The sequence below is a fragment of the Hippocampus bargibanti genome, linkage group LG01, assembly GCF_051943395.1.
Source record: "Hippocampus bargibanti isolate YZ-2025 linkage group LG01, ASM5194339v1, whole genome shotgun sequence".
Classification (NCBI taxonomy): Eukaryota; Metazoa; Chordata; class Actinopteri; order Syngnathiformes; family Syngnathidae; genus Hippocampus; species Hippocampus bargibanti.
The window spans coordinates 2249409-2271682 of record NC_142734.1 but is presented as its reverse complement, the minus strand read 5'-3'; the positions used below and the strand labels follow the sequence as shown (position 1 = coordinate 2271682).

The window sequence follows — 22274 nt, the reverse complement described above, 5'->3', positions numbered from 1 at the left end:
GACACAAACACGTACACATGCACGACTCAATTCATCTCACTTCGCCTCTCGAGTCTGAGCAGCAGCAGCAGCTACCAACAGGTGGTCACAGCATCGTGAGAAATACATACGTAGGCGTGTTACGTAAGCGTACGCGTGATCGTGGATCCGGATTCGAGCAACGCAACGAAACCGGCGATTAGGATGAACATCCGGCAATAGAATTGCGATGAACTCGTTAGACCCAAAGTGACAAGAGGCAAAAAGCCTGACTACTAAGTCCCCCAGGGGTGTCCTACAAAACGGGTTGCGGCGACTTGCCATGAGAGCGTCTCACCTTGTCAGAAGCCGACCCGAGCGTGCTGCTCACGGGGACAACGACGACGAAACCGAGGCTGGTGCTCGTTCGTCGCCGGCAGAAGACGCAGCAGTCGATGCGGATCCGAGCGCATTCTGCTGCTGTGAAGGACCCCACATCTCGTGCGCCCACTGCGACGTCGATGCCTCTTAAAGAGACATACCTGCCAACTTCTGAAACCAGAAAAGCCGAGTAATACAGCCGGGGTCCAGGTTACTGCGCATGCGCAGTAAACTGCATTTCTGCTTCTGAGCGTTTTTTTATCATTTCAAATAATGTTTACACTTTTATACAGGAATTGTAATCATTTATACGAGCAGCTATAAACTAAGGTTGTTTGGTATGAAACTCAAACTTGCGTCATTTTCACCTTTTCTTGAGCGAAGTCTAACTGCTGGTAATGCTTGAGAGTATCCCTCACGAAACGACTGTCCTTTCCTTATACTTTTCACACTTTTTGTTGATTTTTTTCTCCGGCAGATGCCATTACACGACAATGATAAAAATGACGCTAAGCCTTGAGTCGCGATTCCAGGAAAGACCCGTACAACGCGCATGCGCAATTCATCTAAAGTAAGCTAACAGCTAGCACTGTGACGATTGCCTGTTCTCGTGTTTTGAATTAGCGTTGACAGTGCTTACTATGTTGACGATTTTGGATTTATTGTTTTTATTGGAAACCGTCATTGTCATTATTAACCCGTGACCCGGAATGAGATCTTGAAAACTGTAGTTTATACAGCAAAACCGGAGTACAGGCAGGGATGGAATGTTAATAATACAAATAGTGTAGCAGTATACTCACCTGATTAGGGTACAGGATGTGTGGCTTTACGTCCCATTCAGGATCAGCGTGAATGTGAGTGAATGGCTGTCTGTCTCTTTCTGTGATTTATGTTAGTGTTTGCATTATCGTTGGGTTTATTTCCATTGCAATTTATTTGTACTTAAAATCGGCACCTCAATATAGCAAACAATTGCACTGTAATTGTGATAAAAAAACATTTGCAAAGCAGTGAAGCCACAAGTGAATGGTGACATAACAGTGACGACTGTAATACAACAAACCCGAATGTTAGCATTTCCGCTCGTTTTAATAATTTAATAATTAATCCTAATTTATCGATTGATACCATTTTTGACAGGTGTTCAACAGAAGCATTTTTAAGCACCAATAGTAACAAATGTCCCAAAAACATTTTACCCATTTGAAAAGGAGAAAAATTTAAGTTGATCTGGAAAAAATAAATACTGTTTTCTTGCAATTATAATATTGTTTAACTTACATGCACAAGTCCTCCAGAACCCCCAAAAAATGTACCCCGGTGAAGATCCTCATGAACAATTTGCCTTCTTAAATTGTGTGTGTCTTTGCATTGTCCAGCAGGAAGAATGCAGGACCACGGGTGACAAGGATGTCCTGGTATGGCTCGCTCTGGTGCAAATTCACAGCTCCTTGCTTCTGAAGCAAAAGGAAACACTGGAACGTTCTAGCCACCTGCACACGGATGTTTCCGGAGCAAAGGTCCCCCAGGCAGAACGACGTGTCTTCACACCACTGATGCACACAAGCATACAAACACATGCAATATAGGCGTATGATTTTGTCTAGACTCCAATACAGCGTCCCAGAAAATGCACAAGATGGCGACACACAACGATTCAACAATTCCTTCTAATTTCGCGATCAACACGGTGTTTTCAGACGAAAAAAAGTGCCCAAAATGCATTGGGTGTCACTTTGTCGGTCAGGGGCGTTCCTTCAGTGACGTGACGTGAGGACTCATCATCAACTCGAAAACAAGACTTCCTGAATATTCAGCGAGAGTCTTAAAACGTAAAATATAGCTACATGCGGTGGAATCTTTGTAAAATGCGCTCAGTAGAAGTCATTTGAAGTGATTTTACAAATTATGGACGCAACTTGTCCGGAGGTGTCGGTTGTCCTTTAAGTGGGCTATGTTGTTTATGAAAGACTAATAAAGGCAAATACAAAACAAAGGCCATAATTTGAGGAAATACATTAAGAGGAAAGCACACAGGTTTAAGAATGAAAAAGACATGTTATAAAACATGTTATTTTTATGTTCTTACTTGTAGAGATTTCAGGAGCATGTTTGACTTTTGGTACACCGCGTGCAGCTCGACAACATTTTGGCTGCCCAGCAAAGACTGCAAATTACAAAGGGAGGAAATTATTTACTGGTAGCGCCAGCTCAACCACCAGGGAGGACTTGGACAGGAACCATCTGCTGCAGCAGTCCTTGTAGTTTACTGCCTATCGTTAATACTTCTGCAAACTATAGTCATGACACAGTTGAGCGAGGCAAAAAAAAGGAAATACTTCAGGAATACTGCCTTCCCAAATATTAATGCGATATCCTCATTGCAAAGGCTACGATACGACTTGTCATTGAGAGTGAAGGGGTGCACAGAATGTCAAATTATCTTTCCTCATTAAAATGACTGGAATTGCCCTTATTCCATTCTATTCCTTCCTGTTTTTTTAATTTTTGTAGCACTCTGCAATAATGCGTATGAAAACAATAATTCTATGCGTATGAAAACAATAATTCTAATTTCGTGATCAACACAGTGTTTTCAGGCGAAAAAAAAAGTACCCAAAATGCATTGTGTGTCGCTTTCTCGGTCACTGGCGTTCCCTCCGTGACGTCACTTAGGGGATCGTCATCAACTCGAAAACAAGACTTCCTGAGTATTCAGCGCGAGTCTTAAAACGTAAAATATAGCTACATGCGGTGGAATCTTTGTAAAATGCGCTCAGTAGAAGTCATTTGAAGTGATTTTACAAATTATTAACGCAACTTGTCCGGAGGTGTCGGTTGTCCTTTAAAAATGCAAGCAAAAGTTGAAGCCATGCAAAGGTTGAAGTCACCTGACAACGTTGTTCCATTTGAGACTGATGTACAAAAACAAAGTCCTCTGATGGAAGCTTTGGAAGACTTGCGTCCGATCTGAGCTCACCCTGACAGACACGAAGCACATATTACCGAAAGAGAATATCAAAATTTGCCAGAAACAGCGGATCTTACTTGCATGAGCTCCATGTCACTGTGGTTGTCGCTGGAATAAATAACGTCTGTGTGCTTGTCTTCTATTAAGGAATTGTCGAGACTTTCTATGCTGAGTGGGCTCATGTTGCTTTCAGCTGACACAGAGATGTTTGAAACAGAACAAGAAGACTGCTGATCAACGTCTGTGTATGAAAATAAGCTCATGTCTATTTTTAATGCAAGCATTTCATATCCTGGTACAGATACAATTATATATTATTAAACGCTGTTGTAAAACACTGCGCACAGTACCGTATTTTCCGTTGTCTACGGCGCACCCAAAAGCCTTGATTTTCTTCCAAAGATGACCCTGCGCCTTATACTTAGATGCGGCTTATATGTGAAGTAATATTGAGCCACATCAGGTCTCGCAACTACTGTCAGCAGCCACCGACTGTTTTGCTGTAGAAGTAGTGCCTCACCCCAGACTCTACAGTAGCGCCTTATAATATCTTTGGAAAACTTCTATATCTTTTCATCTTATATTTAGATATCTTTTTCAGTCATTAAATGTGCACCTAATAGTCTGGTGCACCTTATATACTGTACTGGAAAATACAGTATATACTGTACTATATTGTAGTATATTTTAATCACTTAGCAGAATAATATTTGGCCCAAGAAAATGACCCTTCGCACCCTGCCCACCACCTTTTCCAGCTACTCACCTCATGCAGGCGCAACCGATCCACGCGCACCAAAACCAGCAGACATTTAAACAGTTTCCCCCATGCCATTAAATCTTTGAACAGTAGCCCAAATGGAACTGTATAGTGGCTCTTGCAATTTTTTGATGATGATACTAGTGCAGCGTGTTCGACTGGAAACAAATTCCTTGTTTGTTCTACATACTTGGCAATAAAGATGATTTTGATTCTGATACAGTGATACCTTGGCTTATGAACTTAATTGGTTCCCAGACAGAGTGTGTAAGGTGAAAAGTGTGTATCCCAAAAATTAATTTCCCATAGGAAACCATTCAAATGAGAATAATCCAGTAATCAAGTTTGGAAACCTCCAAATCACGCTTCACTTCGCTTACTGTGTTATTGTGAAGTTCATGTTAATTTTGAAGACTTTAGAGATGTCAAGAGATGTTTAGAGTCAAACAAGACCTTTCTGATTCAAGATATGTTACCTTCATGGTCATCTTGCCGCATGACCCCTTCCTCCTCTTCCTCATATTCCAACTGGATAACACCCTTTGGAAAAGCCTGTAGACCAAAAATGGCATTCCACCAAAATCACACATTCAAAATGGGTATTATTGGGGTGTGATCAGGGATGAGAAAGAGTTTGTGGTACCTCCTTAATCTCTGAGCCTATAAAACGACAGCATGGCTGCATCAACAATTTGACTGCATTTCCACTTTGTTTCGAAAATGTGAGCTGCCATTTTGGGGGAGCCATTATTGGGCTGACAATCAGATCAGAGTCGTCGCCGAGCTGCATGCGCATGGCTTTGTCCGTCAGAATTGTCCTTTTGTCTACAGTCAACTTGCACTTGTTCCATCCTCTCTTGTTTTTTTTGCTAGCTGAGGAATGATGAGTCATGTCATGTTAGATACATTTGATATACAGTAAAGTCTCGTTATATCGATATTCAAGGGAGTCCGAAAAAATATCGATATAACCGGGACTATCGATATATCCGACCCTGTTTACATGTAATTTTCTCCGTGCGTGCATAGAAATAGCATCGATATAACCGGGACTATCGATATATCCGATATCGATATAACGAGACTTTACTGTATTTTACTACTATTCACTGACAGACAGGCGAAGTTGGTTGCTTTTTTTTTTAAATTAACGCACAACATATTTTCTTTGATTTGTTTCACACAATTTTAATGCATACTAACACTTGGAGAAATGTCAAATTTTTGTCATGGGCTACATTGTAGTTGGGGTTTCCTTCATTGGGCCGTTAGTACTGGCAATGCAATAAATGTACAATATGATCACATTTTATTCCAAGTTAGATAATGTGGGGTTACTTCATGAAGTGATGCGATCACAATTTGTTTGTCTGTCATTGGATAGTTGGATTATATGATTTTTACATGTCTGGTTTCAGATATTTCCTTTTGCTGAATACCGTAGGCGTTTAAAATGTACATTCAAAGGACAATCGACAAGTTGTGTCCATAATTTGTAAAATCACTTCAAATGACTTCTACTGGGCGTATTTTACAAAGATTCCACCGCATATAGCTATATTTTATATTTTAAGACTCGCGCTGATTATTCCATTAATATAAGTCTTGTTTTTGTGTTGGTGACGATTCCTGACGTGACGTCACGGAGGGAACGCCCCTGACCGAGAAAGCGACACACAATGCATTTTGGGTACTTTGTTTGGTCTGAAAACTTCGTGTTGATCCGTGTTGATGGCAAAATTAGAAGGAAAACACATAAATAACGCGATGGTGAACCGTTGTGTGTTGCACCAAGACTACTATTTGATACTAGTTGACACAAATTCCCAGCAGACAAATCAGCCCATTTCCAACAGAGCTTGGGCGCCATCTTGTGCATTTTCTGGGACTCTACATTGAAGTCCTGACGGAATTGATACGGGAGGACTTCTTTAATCAATTGCAAACATTTATGCTTTCCTCTTCGGAACTATTTGAATCATATTCATAACTGGATGAGTAACAAGAAAGCATCTTCTCCGAATCTGAAGCCATTGTTTTGATTCTCGAGCAAGGCAAGACGTCCTGGCGTGACGTCACGACCAAGGGGGCGGGACCTTCTGAAACTGAAACTTTCTGAGGTCATTTTGAAGTACTTTTGGTACATTTTAAGTCATTTGTATTGGTGTTTTGCATTTGACTAAAAATATCAGCCTGCGTGTTTTGGGTATTTTAGATGCTATCAAACGTTTTTCTGATGTCAGTTAGGAAACAAAAAAAAATGGTGTCGGTTGTCCATTAAGGTGAGAAGAAACATTACTTTGGCTGTCTCTACTAGTGTCAGGCACGGGCAGGAGGGCAAAGGTTGTCTGCTCTAGAGGTGACCGATCGAGGCACTCTACTTTCTCTGCATCGGCTCTTCTCTTTCCATCTAAAGAACAAACAGATGGGATTTCTCAACCAGGGGCTGACTGTACATCTATTTTTTTACACATGGCAGTGAATGCTGAAGAAAGTACACCATTGTACCATGCTGGAGGTTGAGTGAAGATTCATGAGGTATCTCATTTTGAATTTGTAATGGAAAGGAGTCAACAAAATCTGGATGAGTGCCGTTGTATGTCAGAAAGTCTGTGGGATCGAAAAGCATCACCATATTTAGCATCGTGAGAAAGCCTCAGACAGATTTAAATGTTTGTTCAGATTACTTAACAAGACCAACCAAGAGACATGTCCAATCCGGCACCCTCATCTCCAAACAAGTCTTGCGGATGACCCAGACTCTGAAAGTTCAGACCCATCTGAACAATGTTGCATTGGGACGTATCTATAGCAGATCGCAATGAAAATATGAGTGTGTAAAAATTGACAACTTTGTCAGACGAGTACAGGTTTGCTTGCAACGAAATGGTGGACGTTTGGAACACATCTTGGGAAAGCCATAAATTGACTAAAAATTGACAGAAATAGCTCAAACGCTGGTGAATGGTCTTCCATAAACTGAATAATGTGTGCTTGTAATTTGAAATAAATAGCTTTTTAATCAAAGCAACAATTGGAATTTTCATGGGTACGCATCTTTTTGGGTCACCCTGTACCTTGTCCGCAGTGTTAGCACAAGGTGTGTTTACTAATATGACGCCATGTGTTAGTTGTTGTATATCAAAATATTTTTTCCATGAAGGTTTGGAGAGTATTAGTTAGACAAACTGCAAGGTTTTGCTATTTTGGTGAACGATTTTCTTATTTGTGTGAATAAATAATAATAATAATAATAATAATAATAATAATACATTTCATTTATAAGCGCCTTTCAATACTCTCAACGTCACTTTTCAGTCACAGGATAAGATTTTCTGTGGGTGAGCAGCGGCAGCCACACGCGCCAGCGTTCACACAACCCAGAAGTAACTCAAATAGATTGAAAGCTAGCTAGCTAATAGATAGCCAATAGATAGCTAATAGATAGCCAGCCAGCTAGCTACCTAGATAGCTATATAACTAATAGATAGCCTGCTGGATAGCTAGATAGCCAGCCAAATAGCATATAAATAACCAGCTAGGTAGCTAGCTACATTTAACAGAGCCGTTTTCATGGATGAAAATGAAAAAAATACATATTTCGCAAATGTGAAGAGTTTTGTAGAAATAGCCAATGGTTACAAAACAGTGCAGATGAGCCGTTAGACAAAAAGGTAATCTGAAAAACACAATTAAAAGTTTTACATAATAAAAGTTGCAACAATAAGTTTGTCTGATTGTAAATAATTTTGTTCTTATGTTTCGTCAAACGGTTACCTGAATAATCCTTCAGGGTGATTTCATCTGGATGGCTTTGGTTTTGCGAAAATATATCCATGTCCATGTTAAAGTCACTGATGGAAAGAAATCAGAATGGATAATACATACATATCAACTATTAAAATTTCACAATTAGAAACATGTTTGGAGATGTAATTGAGGAACTTAATATTCAGCACGCGATACTTATTCATTTGGTGCGAGAAGACATCTTAATTTTGAGTTAAGTCAGAATTCTGAGTTAAAAGTCGGAATTGTGAGTTAAAAGTCAGAATTTTGAGTTAAAAGTCGGAATTCTGAGTTAAAGGTCGGAATTCTGAGTTGAAAGTCAGAATTTTGAGTTAAAAGTCGGAATTCTGAGTTAAAGGTCAGAATTCTGAGTTAAAAGTCGGAATTCTGAGTTAAAAGTCAGAATTCTGAGTTAAAAGTCGGAATTCTGAGTTAAAGGTCAGAATTCTGAGTTAAAAGTCGGAATTCTGAGTTAAAAGTCGGAATTCTGAGTTAAAAGTCGGAATTGTGAGTTAAAAGTCGGAATTGTGAGTTAAAAGTCAGAATTCTGAGTTAAAGGTCGGAATTCTGAGTTAAAAGTCGGAATTCTGAGTTAAAGGTCGGAATTCTAAGTTAAAGTTTGGAATTCTGAGTTAAAAGTCAGAATTCTGAGTTAAAAGTTGGAATTCTGAGTTAAAGTTCAGAATTCTGAGTTAAAAGTCGGAATTCTGAGTTAAAGGTCGGAATTCTGAGTTAAAAGTCGGAATTCTGAGTTAAAAGTTGGAATTCTGAGTTAAAGTTCAGAATTCTGAGTTAAAAGTCGGAATTCTGAGTTAACGGTCGGAATTCTGAGTTAAAAGTCGGAATTCTGAGTTAAAGGTCGGAATTCTAAGTTAAAGGTCGGAATTCTGAGTTAAAAGTTGGAATTCTGAGTTAAAGGTCGGAATTCTGAGTTAAAAGTCGGAATTGTGAGTTAAAAGTCAGAATTGTGAGTTAAAAGTCAGAATTCTGAGTTAAAGGTCGGAATTCTGAGTTAAAAGTCGGAATTCTGAGTTAAAGGTCGGAATTCTGAGTTAAAAGTCGGAATTCTGAGTTAAAGGTCGGAATTCTGAGTTAAAAGTCAGAATTCTGAGTTAAAAGTCGGAATTCTGAGTTAAAGATCGGAATTCTGAGTTAAAACTCAGAATTTTGAGTTAAAAGTCAGAATTCTGAGTTAAATGTGTGTGCGTTACTTCCGGGTTGAGTGAACGCTGGCGCGTCTGGCTGCCGTTGCTCACCCGCAGAAAAACATTTTTGTTCTTATCCTGTGACTGTAACTGTGTCCTTTAGAGTTTTGAAAGGCGCTGAGAAATTCAATGTATTATTATTATTATTATTATTATTATTATTATTATTATTAAGTGTATGAGCACTTTACTCATTGAAAGTTTTGCTTCGTGATACATAATTGAGCCTTTGAAGCTCTCATGCATCAAGAACACACGAAGCGTCGAAATGAGAAATCAAGCAGGTACCTCGTGTCAGACAAGACTGAAAAATCTTCAGTAAAAGCGATCATTTTTCCGGCGGCCTCAAACCCTTCAAAAGTCAAACTGTTTGTCCCATTTGGAGCGCCTAGAATGAAAAAGGTTATTTCAACAAATAAAGAAGTATTTCATTTTAAGTATATTTCAACAAATAAAGATCACACTCAAGAGACAATGAAAAGTATTAAAACCACCTGAGTTGTTAAATCAAAATGCCTTACCTGGCCGGAATGACAGTTTGAGCTTATCCGCAGCATGATTACAATCTGTGAGGAGATACTTTGCTTTTCTGGAAAAAATCTGAGCTAGGCCAAGGAGCAAAGATCCACATAGCCGTAAACCAAGTGTCTGTAAATACAGCATGACTTATTTCATAAAATTATTTTATCACATTAATTGGTGAAATATATTTGGTAGTTAACAATTGTTTACCTGTGGGGAAGATACAATATCTTCTATTGCTACATCCAAATTACATTGAATGACATGGGCCTGAGTGACCTTCTGCTGATTGTGCACCGATAGCCAGATTTCTTTGAGTGTTTCCCATTTGTATGAGAACGGGGTCCAAATAGTATGCATCTTCCAAGAATAATTTTGTGGCCTGAAAAAAAAAATCCTGGAAGGTTTTATTATCATAATTTTATTATATCCACTGGTTGATGTAATTTAGAAATTTGGTGAAAGATGTCACAGCAAATGTTCTATCTATCTATCTATCTATCTATCTATCTATCTATCTATCTATCTATCTATCTATCTATCTATCTATCTATCTATCTATCTATCTATCTATCTATCTATCTATCTATCTATCTATCTATCATTAATTCATTTATTCGAATATATGAAGCATTAACGCTGTAATTAATTGCACCTGTTGTAACACCGTCATCGTTTTTAAGGGAGGGGAAAGTTGTTTTATTAAACCAACCTTTACTCGCTCGCAATTTATGACATGGTTCGAATAAACGATTTTAACCGCAGATTTGTGTCTTTCTGAAGTAATACTTGTTAGCAGTAGCAAAAATATTAAGTGAGAAAATGAATTCATCCATTTTGTCTTGTGTCAATGTACTCCAGGTGCGGAAGAAATATGAAAAGTGAAGGTCGGCATTGGTAAAGCGTTTAACATACAAAGTGGACGGTTAATAACCAATTTTGGAGAAAGGCAAAGTTTAGGAGTAAGTAGGATGGAAGAGTAAAGTGTAATATTTATATACATTTACCGTTTAAGCAAACACAAAACCGCCCGTTAATTTCAGCAGTAGTCGCAATTGGTAAAATCATTACTGTACGTGTACTTGAAAATCCCGGCTTTTTATATTTCGCAACTGACGTCATGGATTTATGATGCGTTCGCTGAAAGTTGGAAAGCTGCAATCTCCGTCCCAGGACGAGGAAAAGTGCGCTGGAACGCTCCTTTTTACTGGGAAATGGGAGTTTCCGAAATTGAGAAAAAAAGGAACCCAATTTCTACAATCGGATTCAATACAATTCACTTGATCATGTTGGCAAAGCATAATTTACAAGATTAAAAACATATATTGCTCCATGTTTTTTTTAAATTCTTGTATTGAGTTATTCAAAGTAGTGTAATGTCCGTGGTTGTTATTCGTGTTTTTGAAGGCAGGGCTCATCGAAAGAGCGTGACGTCATACAGAGAAGGGCCAGTAATGTCCAAAATAATAATTATTTTCCTCTCAATGCCCTCTCGTGCAATGCATACCTCCTTGCATCAAACTTGACAGTGTAATTTTCTTTCTCAAAAATTTAATGTAAAAAAAAATGTCATCTGTGTTTCTTTGAAGGTGTCGGACGTTTTGCTTCTTATCCAAGAGGCTTCGTCAGCAAACAATTTTTTTGCTGGTAGTTTTGGCCCCATATATATATCCCTACTGTCCAGACGTGGCGGTGCAAAACTCTGCTATGATTGGTCCCTGCTCTCAGGTTGCGGGGAGTAGTCTTCTGCAATTAGTGCAAAAAATTAGTGCATCCAAAAGATAGGCTGCCAAATGAAAAACAAAGTAATGTAGTTTATTCAATACATTGTAAAAATGTAAATTGTAAAGAGCAATACATTGAGGAGACTAAACAAATTCTCAAAAAAGACTTTATCAACATAGCTGGGATAATCGGCGGTACATATGCAACTAAAAGCTTGCAAACACTCATTTGACGACAATGAAGTTAAAATCGTAGCGAAAGAAAATAGATTGTTTGAAAGGGGAGTAAAAGAAGCTATTTTCATAAAACAGCAAAACCCTTCACTCAATCGCCATGGTGGGGTGAGGTTCAATTTGGATCATTCCTACAACAGACTTCTTAGGCAACATAGGCTTAGTTATGCTGATGAGGTGAAACCAGTGCAAATTGGGCAATCAGGCCAGTCATAGACCCTATACTCAGGCAGGACAATAGAAGTAATCAGTCAGGACAATAGAAGTAATCAGTGTAGCCGCAGGGAGTAGTCCTCCACCCCCCCCGACCTGAGAGCAGGGACCAATCATAGCAGAGTCTGGCACCGCCACGTCTGATATATTTAGGGCCAAAACTACCAGCAAAAATTTTAATTCGCTGAGGAAGGCTCATGATAAGAAGCGAAACATCCAACACCTTCTCCTGTTTCAGAGACAAAGATTTTTATTCCAAAAACATGTACAATACAAAATTTTATTACTTCTTTTATTTTCAGTCAAAAGATGAGGGATTCACGGATATGAAAACAAGGAAGGTAATACAAATTTTGATTATAAAAAAGGATTGTGTAATTTAGTCTGCATGTAAGAAAATATAAAAAGTAGAACATCAAATTGAAAAAACTTAAATAACATATACAAAGGCTTTTATGGTTGTAAAAAGCACGGGAACATATGTATTTTTTGGTTCGAAATGGTCGTTCATTACAATGAACAGACTTTAGCACCTTCACAAGTCAAGTGATAATAAATGTTTGGAATGCCAACCGTCGGAGTGCAGTCAATTCGCTGCATTAAATTGTTTGTAGCGACTTTTGGCTGGATGTCAGTGCTAGGTGGACCTCCGTCAAAACCAATGACACCTAAATAAAGTGGTGTAAGTGGACTTCACCAATTCCAGCAGAATGTCTGAGAACTACTTTGAAGTGAACGTCTGCGTGGGCTGCGTCTCTGGATCGAAATACTGTTGCGCTGACTCTGCCTTGGAGGTGCAATTTCTGATTTCGTGTTTCAGCTCGGACAACTGCTGGGAATGGTTGCTGAGAGTGCCATTAAATTGCAGGAGGAAGCCATTCGATTGTCTGTCCAGCTCCTCCCTAATTCTCTCCAGATCTTCTGTTAAATAATTAAGAACTTTACACTGGTCTTCCACACTAGCGACACGACCACCGACCTCTGTCACCTCTTTTTGTACCCCCATGGCTGTGCTCCGACAGCCTCGGACCTCGTCAGCTAGCCGTTTCTTCATTTCCTGCAACTCTGCTCTGAGCCGGCCCAGTTTGCGCTCACCTGCACCAAGCATGGAAGCCTGATGTCGAACTAGTTGAACCACACCTTTCATCTGTTGGGCCAGACGGGACTCTCTCTCATGCCAGGAGCTGTTGACTCTTCCCACTTGGTGGACTACGGTCCTCAGTGACTCCTGAATTCCTTTTAGGGTGCGGTTGACCGAGCGAACGTTGAACTTAAGGATCGTGAGCTGGCCCTGTTCTTTTTCTTGCTGCTCTTTGTCGGTCATATGCCTCATGATATTCTGTAGCGTGATGTTGAGGCTATTCAAATGGTCACTTTGCCTATCTAATAACACCTTGACATGCTGATCCTCCGCAGGGTCAATACTTGAAGGTGAAGAGTCTCCTTGAATAGCCGCGGGTGTTTTGGATGAAGAACAAGAGGAAGAACAAATAATCTCCAGGTTGCTCAGCTGTTTTTTCACCCTGTCCACATCCATCTCGAGTCTCCCTCGGAGGGACTCCCGCTCTGTCTCTAGGGTCGGAACGGCATGTCCCTCCAGAAGTGCAGGAGCAGTGGCATTTCCCAACTCTTCCAAAGCTATCAGTAGGCGACCCTCGAGTTCCCTCAACCTGTCCTCCATTCTGGCCTCCAGGCCCTGTCCTGTCTCAGTTTTGTCTGAGGCGATGCTCCTCTTTTCCAGCTGCCCTGTCAGGTTGAGCTTGGTCTCTACGTATTTAAGGCGCCCTTCCAGCATACCCTCAATGTGGTCTTTGTGACCTCCCAACTCGACTTTTAGATGTTTCTGAGACTGATTGAGGCCCACCACTGATGCTTCCACCAACTGCACTCTATCACTCAGTCCACTCACAACAGCGCAGCAGCTTTCTATTGTGCTGAAATGATGAACCTGAGCCCGCAGGTTCCTCACCTCTGTCCATAGGTCGTTTGTACTTTCTTCCAAAGTATCTTCCATTTGTTCCTGCCTTTCAACTCGCTCCTTCTTGCACTGATGACGTATGTCTCCTGCTTTCTCCTCACATCGACCCACTGCACTCTCCACACGTTCCTCAAATGCACCTATAATGTTAGCCTTGGCTGCACTCAGTTTGGTATCCAATAGCTGATCCGTAGCCTTTTGGTATTTCCTCTCAAGATGTGTGGAGTCAGATACTTTACCTTCTCTGGCGGATATCTTTTCCAATGCTTCGTCATGTGTCATTACTGTGGCTTTGAGCTCCTGAAGCTCTGCCGTCTTGGCTTGCAGTTCGTTCCTGAGTTTTTCTACCCTTCCATCCAATTCTGTGAACCCTGAAAAGACGTTTCTGCCGTCAAGAGTGCCAGCATCAGGATCTCCCCCAGGAATCTCTACAAAGCCAACTGTGGAAGGGCTAGAGTCCATCGGAGGAGCAGAAAGAGGGCTGGGGGCAGCCGTAAGCAGAGCTGTCAGCATCCTGTTGGCGTCCTCTCTTAGTGACACTCGAAGGCGATCCTCCAGGCCATTCACAGCCCCCCTTAGGGACTCCAGTCCCTGGTTCAGGCGTCGTAAATCCTCCTCAATTTGGTATATTCTCTCCTCTGTCGCATTTTCTAGAGCCTGGCCTAAAATAATAAGAGATAACCTTAGCATTACACCAGTGTCAGTTACATTTGTTACAATATCCACACAAAAGCAGCCCGTATCGGTATGATTTAGGTTTACCTTCGGTTGGTTCGCCATTGGTAGGGGGAAGTGTTACTTCTGGACTATGCTCCACTGCTCCCTGGTTATGGTCATGATCTTGTTCATGCGTGATGTGATGTTTTTCGTTGTGGTCCAGCCTGGGCTCAGGCCCATCTGGATATGGTTCGAAAGAGGTGTCTGGATAGCTGGAGGATCTGGGCAGTTCAAAGTTATGTATTGGGTAAGAGTTAAAACCATTGGGGAGTTGTGCTTTTGGTTGATTCCATGGGTAGGCGTTCACAAGAGGGTTGCTGGGCTGGCCTTTGAATATGGAACCAAGAAATCTTGGGCTTTTGTATTGTGGCCCCTTGAATTGTGGGCTTCTGAATGGTGGACCATGAAATGGTGGCATGCTTTCCATGGAATCTTGGTAAGATGGGGGTCCCTCCATGCACCCATAGCCAGAGTACCCAGGACAACAGCGCCATTCCAACTCAGTGACTGTTTTATGCGCCACCTTATACATTGGTTTGTAGATTAGGCGGTACCTACGGAGAACAAACAATTTGAAATTACAGTAAAGTCTCGTTATATCGATATTCTCGGGAGCCAGAAAAAATATCGATATAACCGGACTATCAATATATCCGATCCTGCGGCATGTAAATGTTCTCCTTGCGTTCATAGAAATAGTATCGTAATAAGCAGTACTATCGATATAACCGATATTGATATAACGAGACTTTACATTTCAGTACATTACACTACATTTTACATTTTACTTTTCATTGGTTATTTACCAAATTAAGTGATAAAAATATCCTTTGTATGAACCTATTAGCCAATTTAAACATTTGAATTGTTAGAGTATGAAATAAATTCCACACTAATTAAAGAAAAATTGACAAAAATGGACACGTTCTTCACACGACAGCAACAGCAACTTCTATGTACATTGTCACAGCAATACAGGTAACATCCGAGTTACGACCACCCGTACTTACGACCACGAATGCCAGACACTTTTTTTTTAACTCTACGCCTGGCACCGCAACGCCCAAGCAGCCGGCAACGCGTACTACAATTTTGGCCGGCCAGCATGTCACACACTCACACAGCAATCTACTGCGTGACTACACTTAATACAGTAGTTATACAGTGCAGATACAATCTCAGCAACATCTCCTGTAGTACTGTACACTGCTTTTTTCCTACTGCGTCAGCCTGAGTCCTAGCGTGTGTGTCGGCGACCTCTTCTGGCCGTTAGCAGGGAGAGCAGGGTAAGTATAACATTGATAAATGAACTGTACAGTAAACAGGTTTGTATACATTATAGGTACAGTTATACAATAATAAAAATCGATAATATGAAATATAAAATGATAAAAATGACACGAAAAGTGATAAAACTTATCAACGAACTAGAAACAGTTCTGTATATAACAGTATTCAATAGAAAACGTTGCTTAAAAACAATAGATTGACATTGTATACTAGCCTGTCGTGTAAACGTCTCGTCAGCCATTTTAAATGGATTTCGACTTACCACCGTTTGACTTACGACTGTTTTGTCGGAACGGAACCCGGTCGTAACTCGGATGTTACCTGTATTTGGACAGCATGTGCTGACAAGGAAAATATGTATACAATAATTACTCTTTTTTTATACTGTAATGAGGAATAATACATCAAATTGTACTGTAACTGTAACGTCAATTGATTTGCAGGTAAATGTATAATATGCACAACGCAAAGTAATATAATACCACTTACATAAGAGTTGGACATTTTTTATGCCAGGAACACTTGTTGTACTCAGCTTTGACATACGGGGCTGCCCCATCTTGCAAAGTGAAGGACACTGTCTTTTCGATCACATAAGCACAGTGGTTCCTTTTAAAGCGAGAAAGAAATTGGTGAATACATTGTCCGTGAATTATGATTATCAACTATATGATTGATTATTAACTATAAGCTTACTTGTGTCTGCTGGTAGGTTTTTCCTGGTCGTGGTGCTCAATCAGTCCATCTCTGTAGCTATTGTAATGGGGAGGCCTGTATGACTTTGTTTCTCCAATTGACAAACATAGCATGGTTGCTACGAAAAGAATTGTGGCCCCTAAAAAAATCATCACACAGTATCCAAAAGGCCCAAGTAAAGAAATAAAGAAATCCTCACAGATGAAAATATCCTAAAACTCCCCTTCCGTCAACTTGATGCAAATCCCAAAATGTCCTCATACAAGACTCTGTCACTGCACTTTTTTCAATGTGCCGTAAAACGAAAAATTAAGCAGAAAATGCTAACACTGGTCATGAGATTGCCTGCGATGAAGTGTGTCAGTGCACTGACTGTGACGGTTGCCACTAATAGGACCCCAAAAAGCCCGATTTACATATCTCCTCCCACACGCCCTCTCCCCAACGTGACACTGCAGTGGGAGCCACTAAAACTGATTGAACTGACTTGGATCCCAAGTAATAGTTTACTGTATTTTGTAACGCAAAGGAAAAAGGAAAACTCATGATTCTATATTCCCACGGTGACCTCATTGCAAACCAGAGTGGAAAAAGGCATCACATCCAGAGTCTGTTGTCTGTAATTCCAAGATGAGAGCAAAACGTAATTTCAGTGGTTCGCAACATCTCCTGCTCTTCCTCAAAAAAACAGATTTCATTTTGGTGGGTGAACAACATTCAAATTTCAACAGAATGAATTATTAGTGGAAAAGTGAAGAAAAACATGCAAAAAATAAAATAAAATGATTGTAAACTATTTGAATTTCATGGTTTTCTGAATAAAAATTGTCATTCAAACATGATACGGTCTTCATCTGCATCAATGGAACTGACACATATGATACATACAGTGATAGCTTGGCTTACAAACTTATTGGTTCACAGACAGTGTGTCAGGTGAAAAGTGTGTATCCCAAAAATTAATTTCCCATAGGAAACCATTAAAATGAGAATAATCCGTTCCCAAGTCCCCATAAAACATAATTTTCTACTTTCTAGGTCTTAAAACTACACAAAATATACCTTATTTTATGTATAATAAATGTGCTATGGTATTATAATTAAAGAAATGAACTGTACAGTAAAATAAAGTGGTTTTATTTACCTTTGTGATGGTCGTTGATGGCTTGATGGAATGGAGTGGCTGGTTTCATCAGCATTAAACACCTGATGAGGAACGTAACCTTCTTCTTTCACCATCTTGAGGAATGATCCCTTGGAGGTAGGTGCTTTCTCTGTGATAATTGTATCTTGTCCTCATCAATTGTGTTCTGTTTAGCTGGTTTGATAGCTTTTTGCATCAAGTGTGCAGATGGCTTGTGCGGGTTGTTTGTGGAGCCTGATTGATGGGATATTTTAACCTTGCAGTCTACACTCTGCCTTTGAACTATTAAAGTTGAAACTCTCTCACTGTTGTCTGCCTGTCTCTTAAATGTTTAAACCCCCCGCCCCTCCACTGCTGTGTTCTTGATTAATCACGTGGCTTTAACTGAAGACTCAGGGCGGGGAATAGAGGACAAAAACAGTCAGCTGCCATTTTGTTGCTAGAAGAATGGGCTCGTTCGCGAACGATACATCACTCATTGAGGCAGCTCCGTGTACGAAAAAAGTTCATATGCCGAGATAAAGTTCGTATGCCAAGGTAAAATTTTCATTAATTTAACGTTCGTAAATCAAAAAGTTTGTAAGCCAAGGGGTTCGTAAACTGAGGTATCACTGTATTCTCATTTTAATGGTTTCCTATGGGAAATTAATGTTTGGAACACACTTTTCGCCTTACTTCGTAAACTGAGGTATCACTGTATTCCTAAAACTCAATATTCTGTAAGTCCTGGAATTCAAGTGACAATGACAAAAACCCTGGCAATGGAGTGGACACATTTTGGCACATATCTGGCAGTGAATGAGCTACACTAAGAGTGAGTAGACTTGTTTCTTCTTCTGACTTATTTTTCCAGGCAAGTGTAAGACTTACTTGAAAAGAATCTGTTTTCAAGCTCTATAACGTCATCGAAATTGAAACAAGAGCAGCCATTGTTTTGCTATCACTTGACTGACCTTTCCCCCCCACTAAGCTTATTTCCTGTATCCTGTTTGTGCACCTCATTTACCTGCTAACACCCTCTCCTATGTCGACACTTATTTTTAGCGCACCCTACATTTTTTTCCCCAGAACACGCCTTTTCTTCCCCATTTGTAAACAGGCTCCCGTTGTATGACGTTGAAACATGTTGTATTGGTGTTCTGGTTGGGTGGAACAAGCGTAGCTTTCTTCTGTGGCTGTTAGCTATAGCGACTCCGCCCTGACTTATGCCTGAATGGCATCACACATTTGCGGCTGTTCTGCTTTGCCTCCGCGCGACTGTATTACGCCTGACGTTTGGTGAAGGCCACTCAGGGTGAGGCCTCACAACTCGGGGGGGAAAAAAAGGGAGAATCCACGCATTGCCTTTTCTTGGACTCACAATCAATCAAACAAGTACGATTGAATCCGTTGACTTTGGGGAGCCTTTTTTTTGTGTTTTCTTTGTGCCTATTTAATTTTAACACTGGCGGTTCACATTCAAAGCCAGCCTGTTAATGGCTTGTTGTGTATTTTGAGCCATGGCAGCGTGTTTCCACACTGCATGACTTTGCATATCATTCTGACTTGATGGCATAGCAAATGAGGTTAGTTTGCACACCATTTGGGGACTTCTGAAAAAAACCTTTCATTTTCTAAATCCTTGTACAGGGATAACTTAGCTTATGAACTTCATTGGTACCCAGAAAGTGTGTGTAAGGTGAAAAGTGTCCTATCCTTTTTCTAGAACTGCTTCATACAACAAAGAGGGTACAGTGTTTTTTGTGTTGTGTCACATTTTGTGATTTAGTTTTGTTGTTGTTTTGACTTCAAGATGGTCCCGCAAGAGTGGCTGCCTTTACAGCAGCTCCTGTATTTTGTTTTTCTACTTCATCCTTTCCTTTCATCTTCCTTCCATAACTTTTTGAAATGTAAATTTCTCCACTGCGAAATTCATCAAGGATAAGTCAATCCAATCCAATTCTTTTGCAAAAAAAATATTGGGAAAAAAAAATCTTCGAGTATGGGAGCCTGTGAGAGTTGAACAGTGAGTATGTGACGGTCAAATGTAGTACGATGTATCCAGGCTGTGCTCGTTATATCAGCTGAGCTTTTGGAGATGCAGGTTGGAAGGATCTTCTTGTTGACCTGGTGGTGCCGTTTGTCTTGAGTAATTAATTGCCCTTCGTGTATGCTCACAGGCACGCAAAAGAACAAACAAGAGTAATTGGTCTCAACACAAATCTGGACTTGGGTTTCCTTTGCTGAATGGAGGGAGCACCTAAAGGACAACCGACGCCTCCAGACAAGTTGTGTCCATAATTTGTAAAATGGCTTCAAATGACTTCTACTGAGCACATTTTACAAAGATTCCACGGCATATAGCTCTATTTTACCTTTTAAGAGTCGCGCTGAATATTCAGGAAGTCTTGTTTTCCAGTTGATGACGATGCCTGACGTGACGTCACGGAGGGAACGCCCCTGACCGAGAAAGCGACACACAAAACATGCATTTTGGGTACTTTGTTTGGTCTGAAAACATCGTTTTAATCCGTGTTGATGGTGAAATTAGAAGGAAAAACACATTCATAACGCGATGGCGATTCGTTGTGTGTCGCGCCAACAACACCAATTGCGGTAACACCATAAAAGTGGACACAAATTCTTAGCAAACAAATCAACCCATTTTCAACAGAGCTTGAGCGCCATCTTGTGCATTTTCTGGGCGCTACATTGGAGTCCTGACGGTTCGAATTGATACAGGAGGACTTCTTTAACTGATTGCAAACATTTATGCTTTCTTCTTCAAAACTGAGGGCAAGGCAAGACGTCTTGGTGTGACGTCACGAACAAGGGGGCGGGACTTCCTGAATCTGCCCAGTTTCCGAGGTCATTTTGAAGTAGTTTTGGGACACTTTAAGTCATTTTTATTGGTGTTTTGCATTTGACTAAAAATATCAGCCTGCGTGCTTTGGGTATTTTAGATGCTATAAAACGTTTTTCTGATGTCAGTTAGGAAACAAACAAATGGGGTCGGTTGTCCTTTAAGATTTTTTTTTTTAATCATTCAATTCAGTGCATTTTTCAATTGATTTAATCATGTTGAGGCATAACAATTAAAACAATTTATATCGAAGTGACAAACCTTGTCTTCAACAAACTTCATTTGGAGGCCACATGTGGGTGGAGTCAGGGGTCAAGGCACGTGACATGCATTCGCCAAGAGGAACACGGTGTTTGCTGTTGTTAGGGGTCCTGCCGTCGTGTACACATCTGGGCAACACACACGCACACACAAACATACAGATTGACCACTGTCTGTTGAAAAATCCTCCTGCTCCTTTTTTTCCAAAGATTTTCAGTCTTCTACCAGCAAAAACAGTAGTAGGTTCAATAATTTATAAGTGTATTTTATTTATTATTGTATTTGCTTTTTTTCCTATGCTTGTCTGTGACTCTAAAGCATGGGTGGGGAACCTACGGCTCTCGAGCCATATATGGCTCTTTTGATGATAGCGTCTGGCTCGCAGATAAAAATACAGTGAGAGCTCAACTTACAAACACCTTAACTTACAAACTTTTCGTCTTACAAACGTCAAATTTCTGAAAATTAAACCTTATAATAAGCACTATTTTCATAGTACACACCCACCATGGCTGGTGATCTTCGGCGGAAGCACACGACAGAACAGCACCAACAGTCCTTATGGAAGGTGACTGTCCTTCCATAAGCCATCAACGACCATTAAAAAGGTAAATAAAACTTTATTTTACAGCAGTTTATTTCTTTAATTACAGTCCTCATGCAATTCCCTTTGACCTTCGACCTCCAACGCCATTCCATCAAGCCATAAATGACCATCACAAATGTAAATAAAGTGACTTTATGATACAATGCAGTGTATTTCTTTCTTTGCAATACAATAGCACATTTATTATACATAGATTAAGGTATGTTGTGTGTAGTTTTAAGGCTTATTTAGTTGAAAAGTATATTTTATGGTAACCCGGGAACAGATTATTCCCATTTTAATGGTTTCCTATGGGAAAAATATTTTTGAGATACACACTTTTCGCCTTACACACTCTGTCCCTAATCCCTAATGTCCAGACATGGCGGCGCCGGACCCAGCTATGATAGGTCCCTACTCTCAGGTTGGGGGGAGCAGAAGACCACTCCCTATGGCCCCACTGATTGTTCCTACATTCCTTAAACCGGATCACATCTGCCAATTATTGGAAATCTGCCTTAATACTACGTATTTTCAATTTCGGGAGACATTTTATAAACAAATTCATGGTTGTGCTATGGGCTTACCAGTTTCACCCATAGTGGCTAATCTGTACATGGAAGATATGGAGAAACAGGCCCTCACATCCTTCCCGGGGACCAAACCTAGACACTGGTTTAGATATGTGGACGATACTTATAATTATAATTATCATAAAAAAACGAGAAATTCAATCATTCACATGTCACCTCAACTCTGTGGACATCATAATTAAATTTACTCGTGAGGACATTAAAGAGAACCAGACGTTGGCTTTTAGGTGTTCAATTACCTTACATGTTTCGGCGTATACTTCCGCTTCGTCAGAGTGTCACGGATGTTGTTGTGACGCGGCCTTTTCAGCTGAAAAAGGCATCAACTTGCCACTAGACGGCGGCAAAGACACAAGATGTAAAATTGTCATTTTTGATTGAGCGTTTATGTTGACGTTTTTCTGTCT

At 40.3% G+C, this 22274-nt stretch overlaps 2 protein-coding genes across 4 annotated transcripts; both read right to left on the bottom strand.

The window, feature by feature from the left end:
* Nucleotides 1-1410: 1410 nt before the first annotated feature.
* On the bottom strand, nucleotides 1411-9949 carry LOC148902714 (double-strand-break repair protein rad21-like protein 1). The gene is made up of 13 exons (XM_088996434.1): nucleotides 9800-9949; nucleotides 9589-9715; nucleotides 9356-9455; nucleotides 7851-7927; nucleotides 6775-6879; nucleotides 6582-6683; nucleotides 6388-6483; nucleotides 4717-4946; nucleotides 4550-4625; nucleotides 3391-3506; nucleotides 3234-3323; nucleotides 2432-2509; nucleotides 1411-1895 (listed from the first exon to the last, which is right to left on the bottom strand). Exons 1-13 carry the CDS (start codon nucleotides 9947-9949, stop codon nucleotides 1692-1694), a joined length of 1551 nt encoding a protein of 516 aa, XP_088852560.1. The 3' UTR covers nucleotides 1411-1691.
* Nucleotides 9950-12001: 2052 nt separating this feature from the next.
* On the bottom strand, nucleotides 12002-21670 carry emilin3a (elastin microfibril interfacer 3a). Of its 3 annotated transcripts, XM_088989624.1 has the most exons (6): nucleotides 20689-21670; nucleotides 19940-20024; nucleotides 16442-16580; nucleotides 16235-16354; nucleotides 14501-15009; nucleotides 12002-14400 (listed from the first exon to the last, which is right to left on the bottom strand). In XM_088989624.1, the coding sequence occupies exons 1-6, from the start codon at nucleotides 20707-20709 to the stop codon at nucleotides 12482-12484; spliced, it is 2793 nt and encodes a 930-aa protein (XP_088845750.1). In that variant the 5' UTR covers nucleotides 20710-21670; the 3' UTR covers nucleotides 12002-12481. The 3 variants fall into 3 exon arrangements, with proteins under 3 accessions (XP_088845750.1, XP_088845767.1, XP_088845758.1); XM_088989641.1 differs by lacking the exon at nucleotides 20689-21670 and having other exon boundaries at nucleotides 19940-20237; XM_088989632.1 differs by lacking the exons at nucleotides 19940-20024; nucleotides 20689-21670 and having other exon boundaries at nucleotides 16442-17345.
* Between the last annotated feature and the right edge of the window lie 604 nt (nucleotides 21671-22274).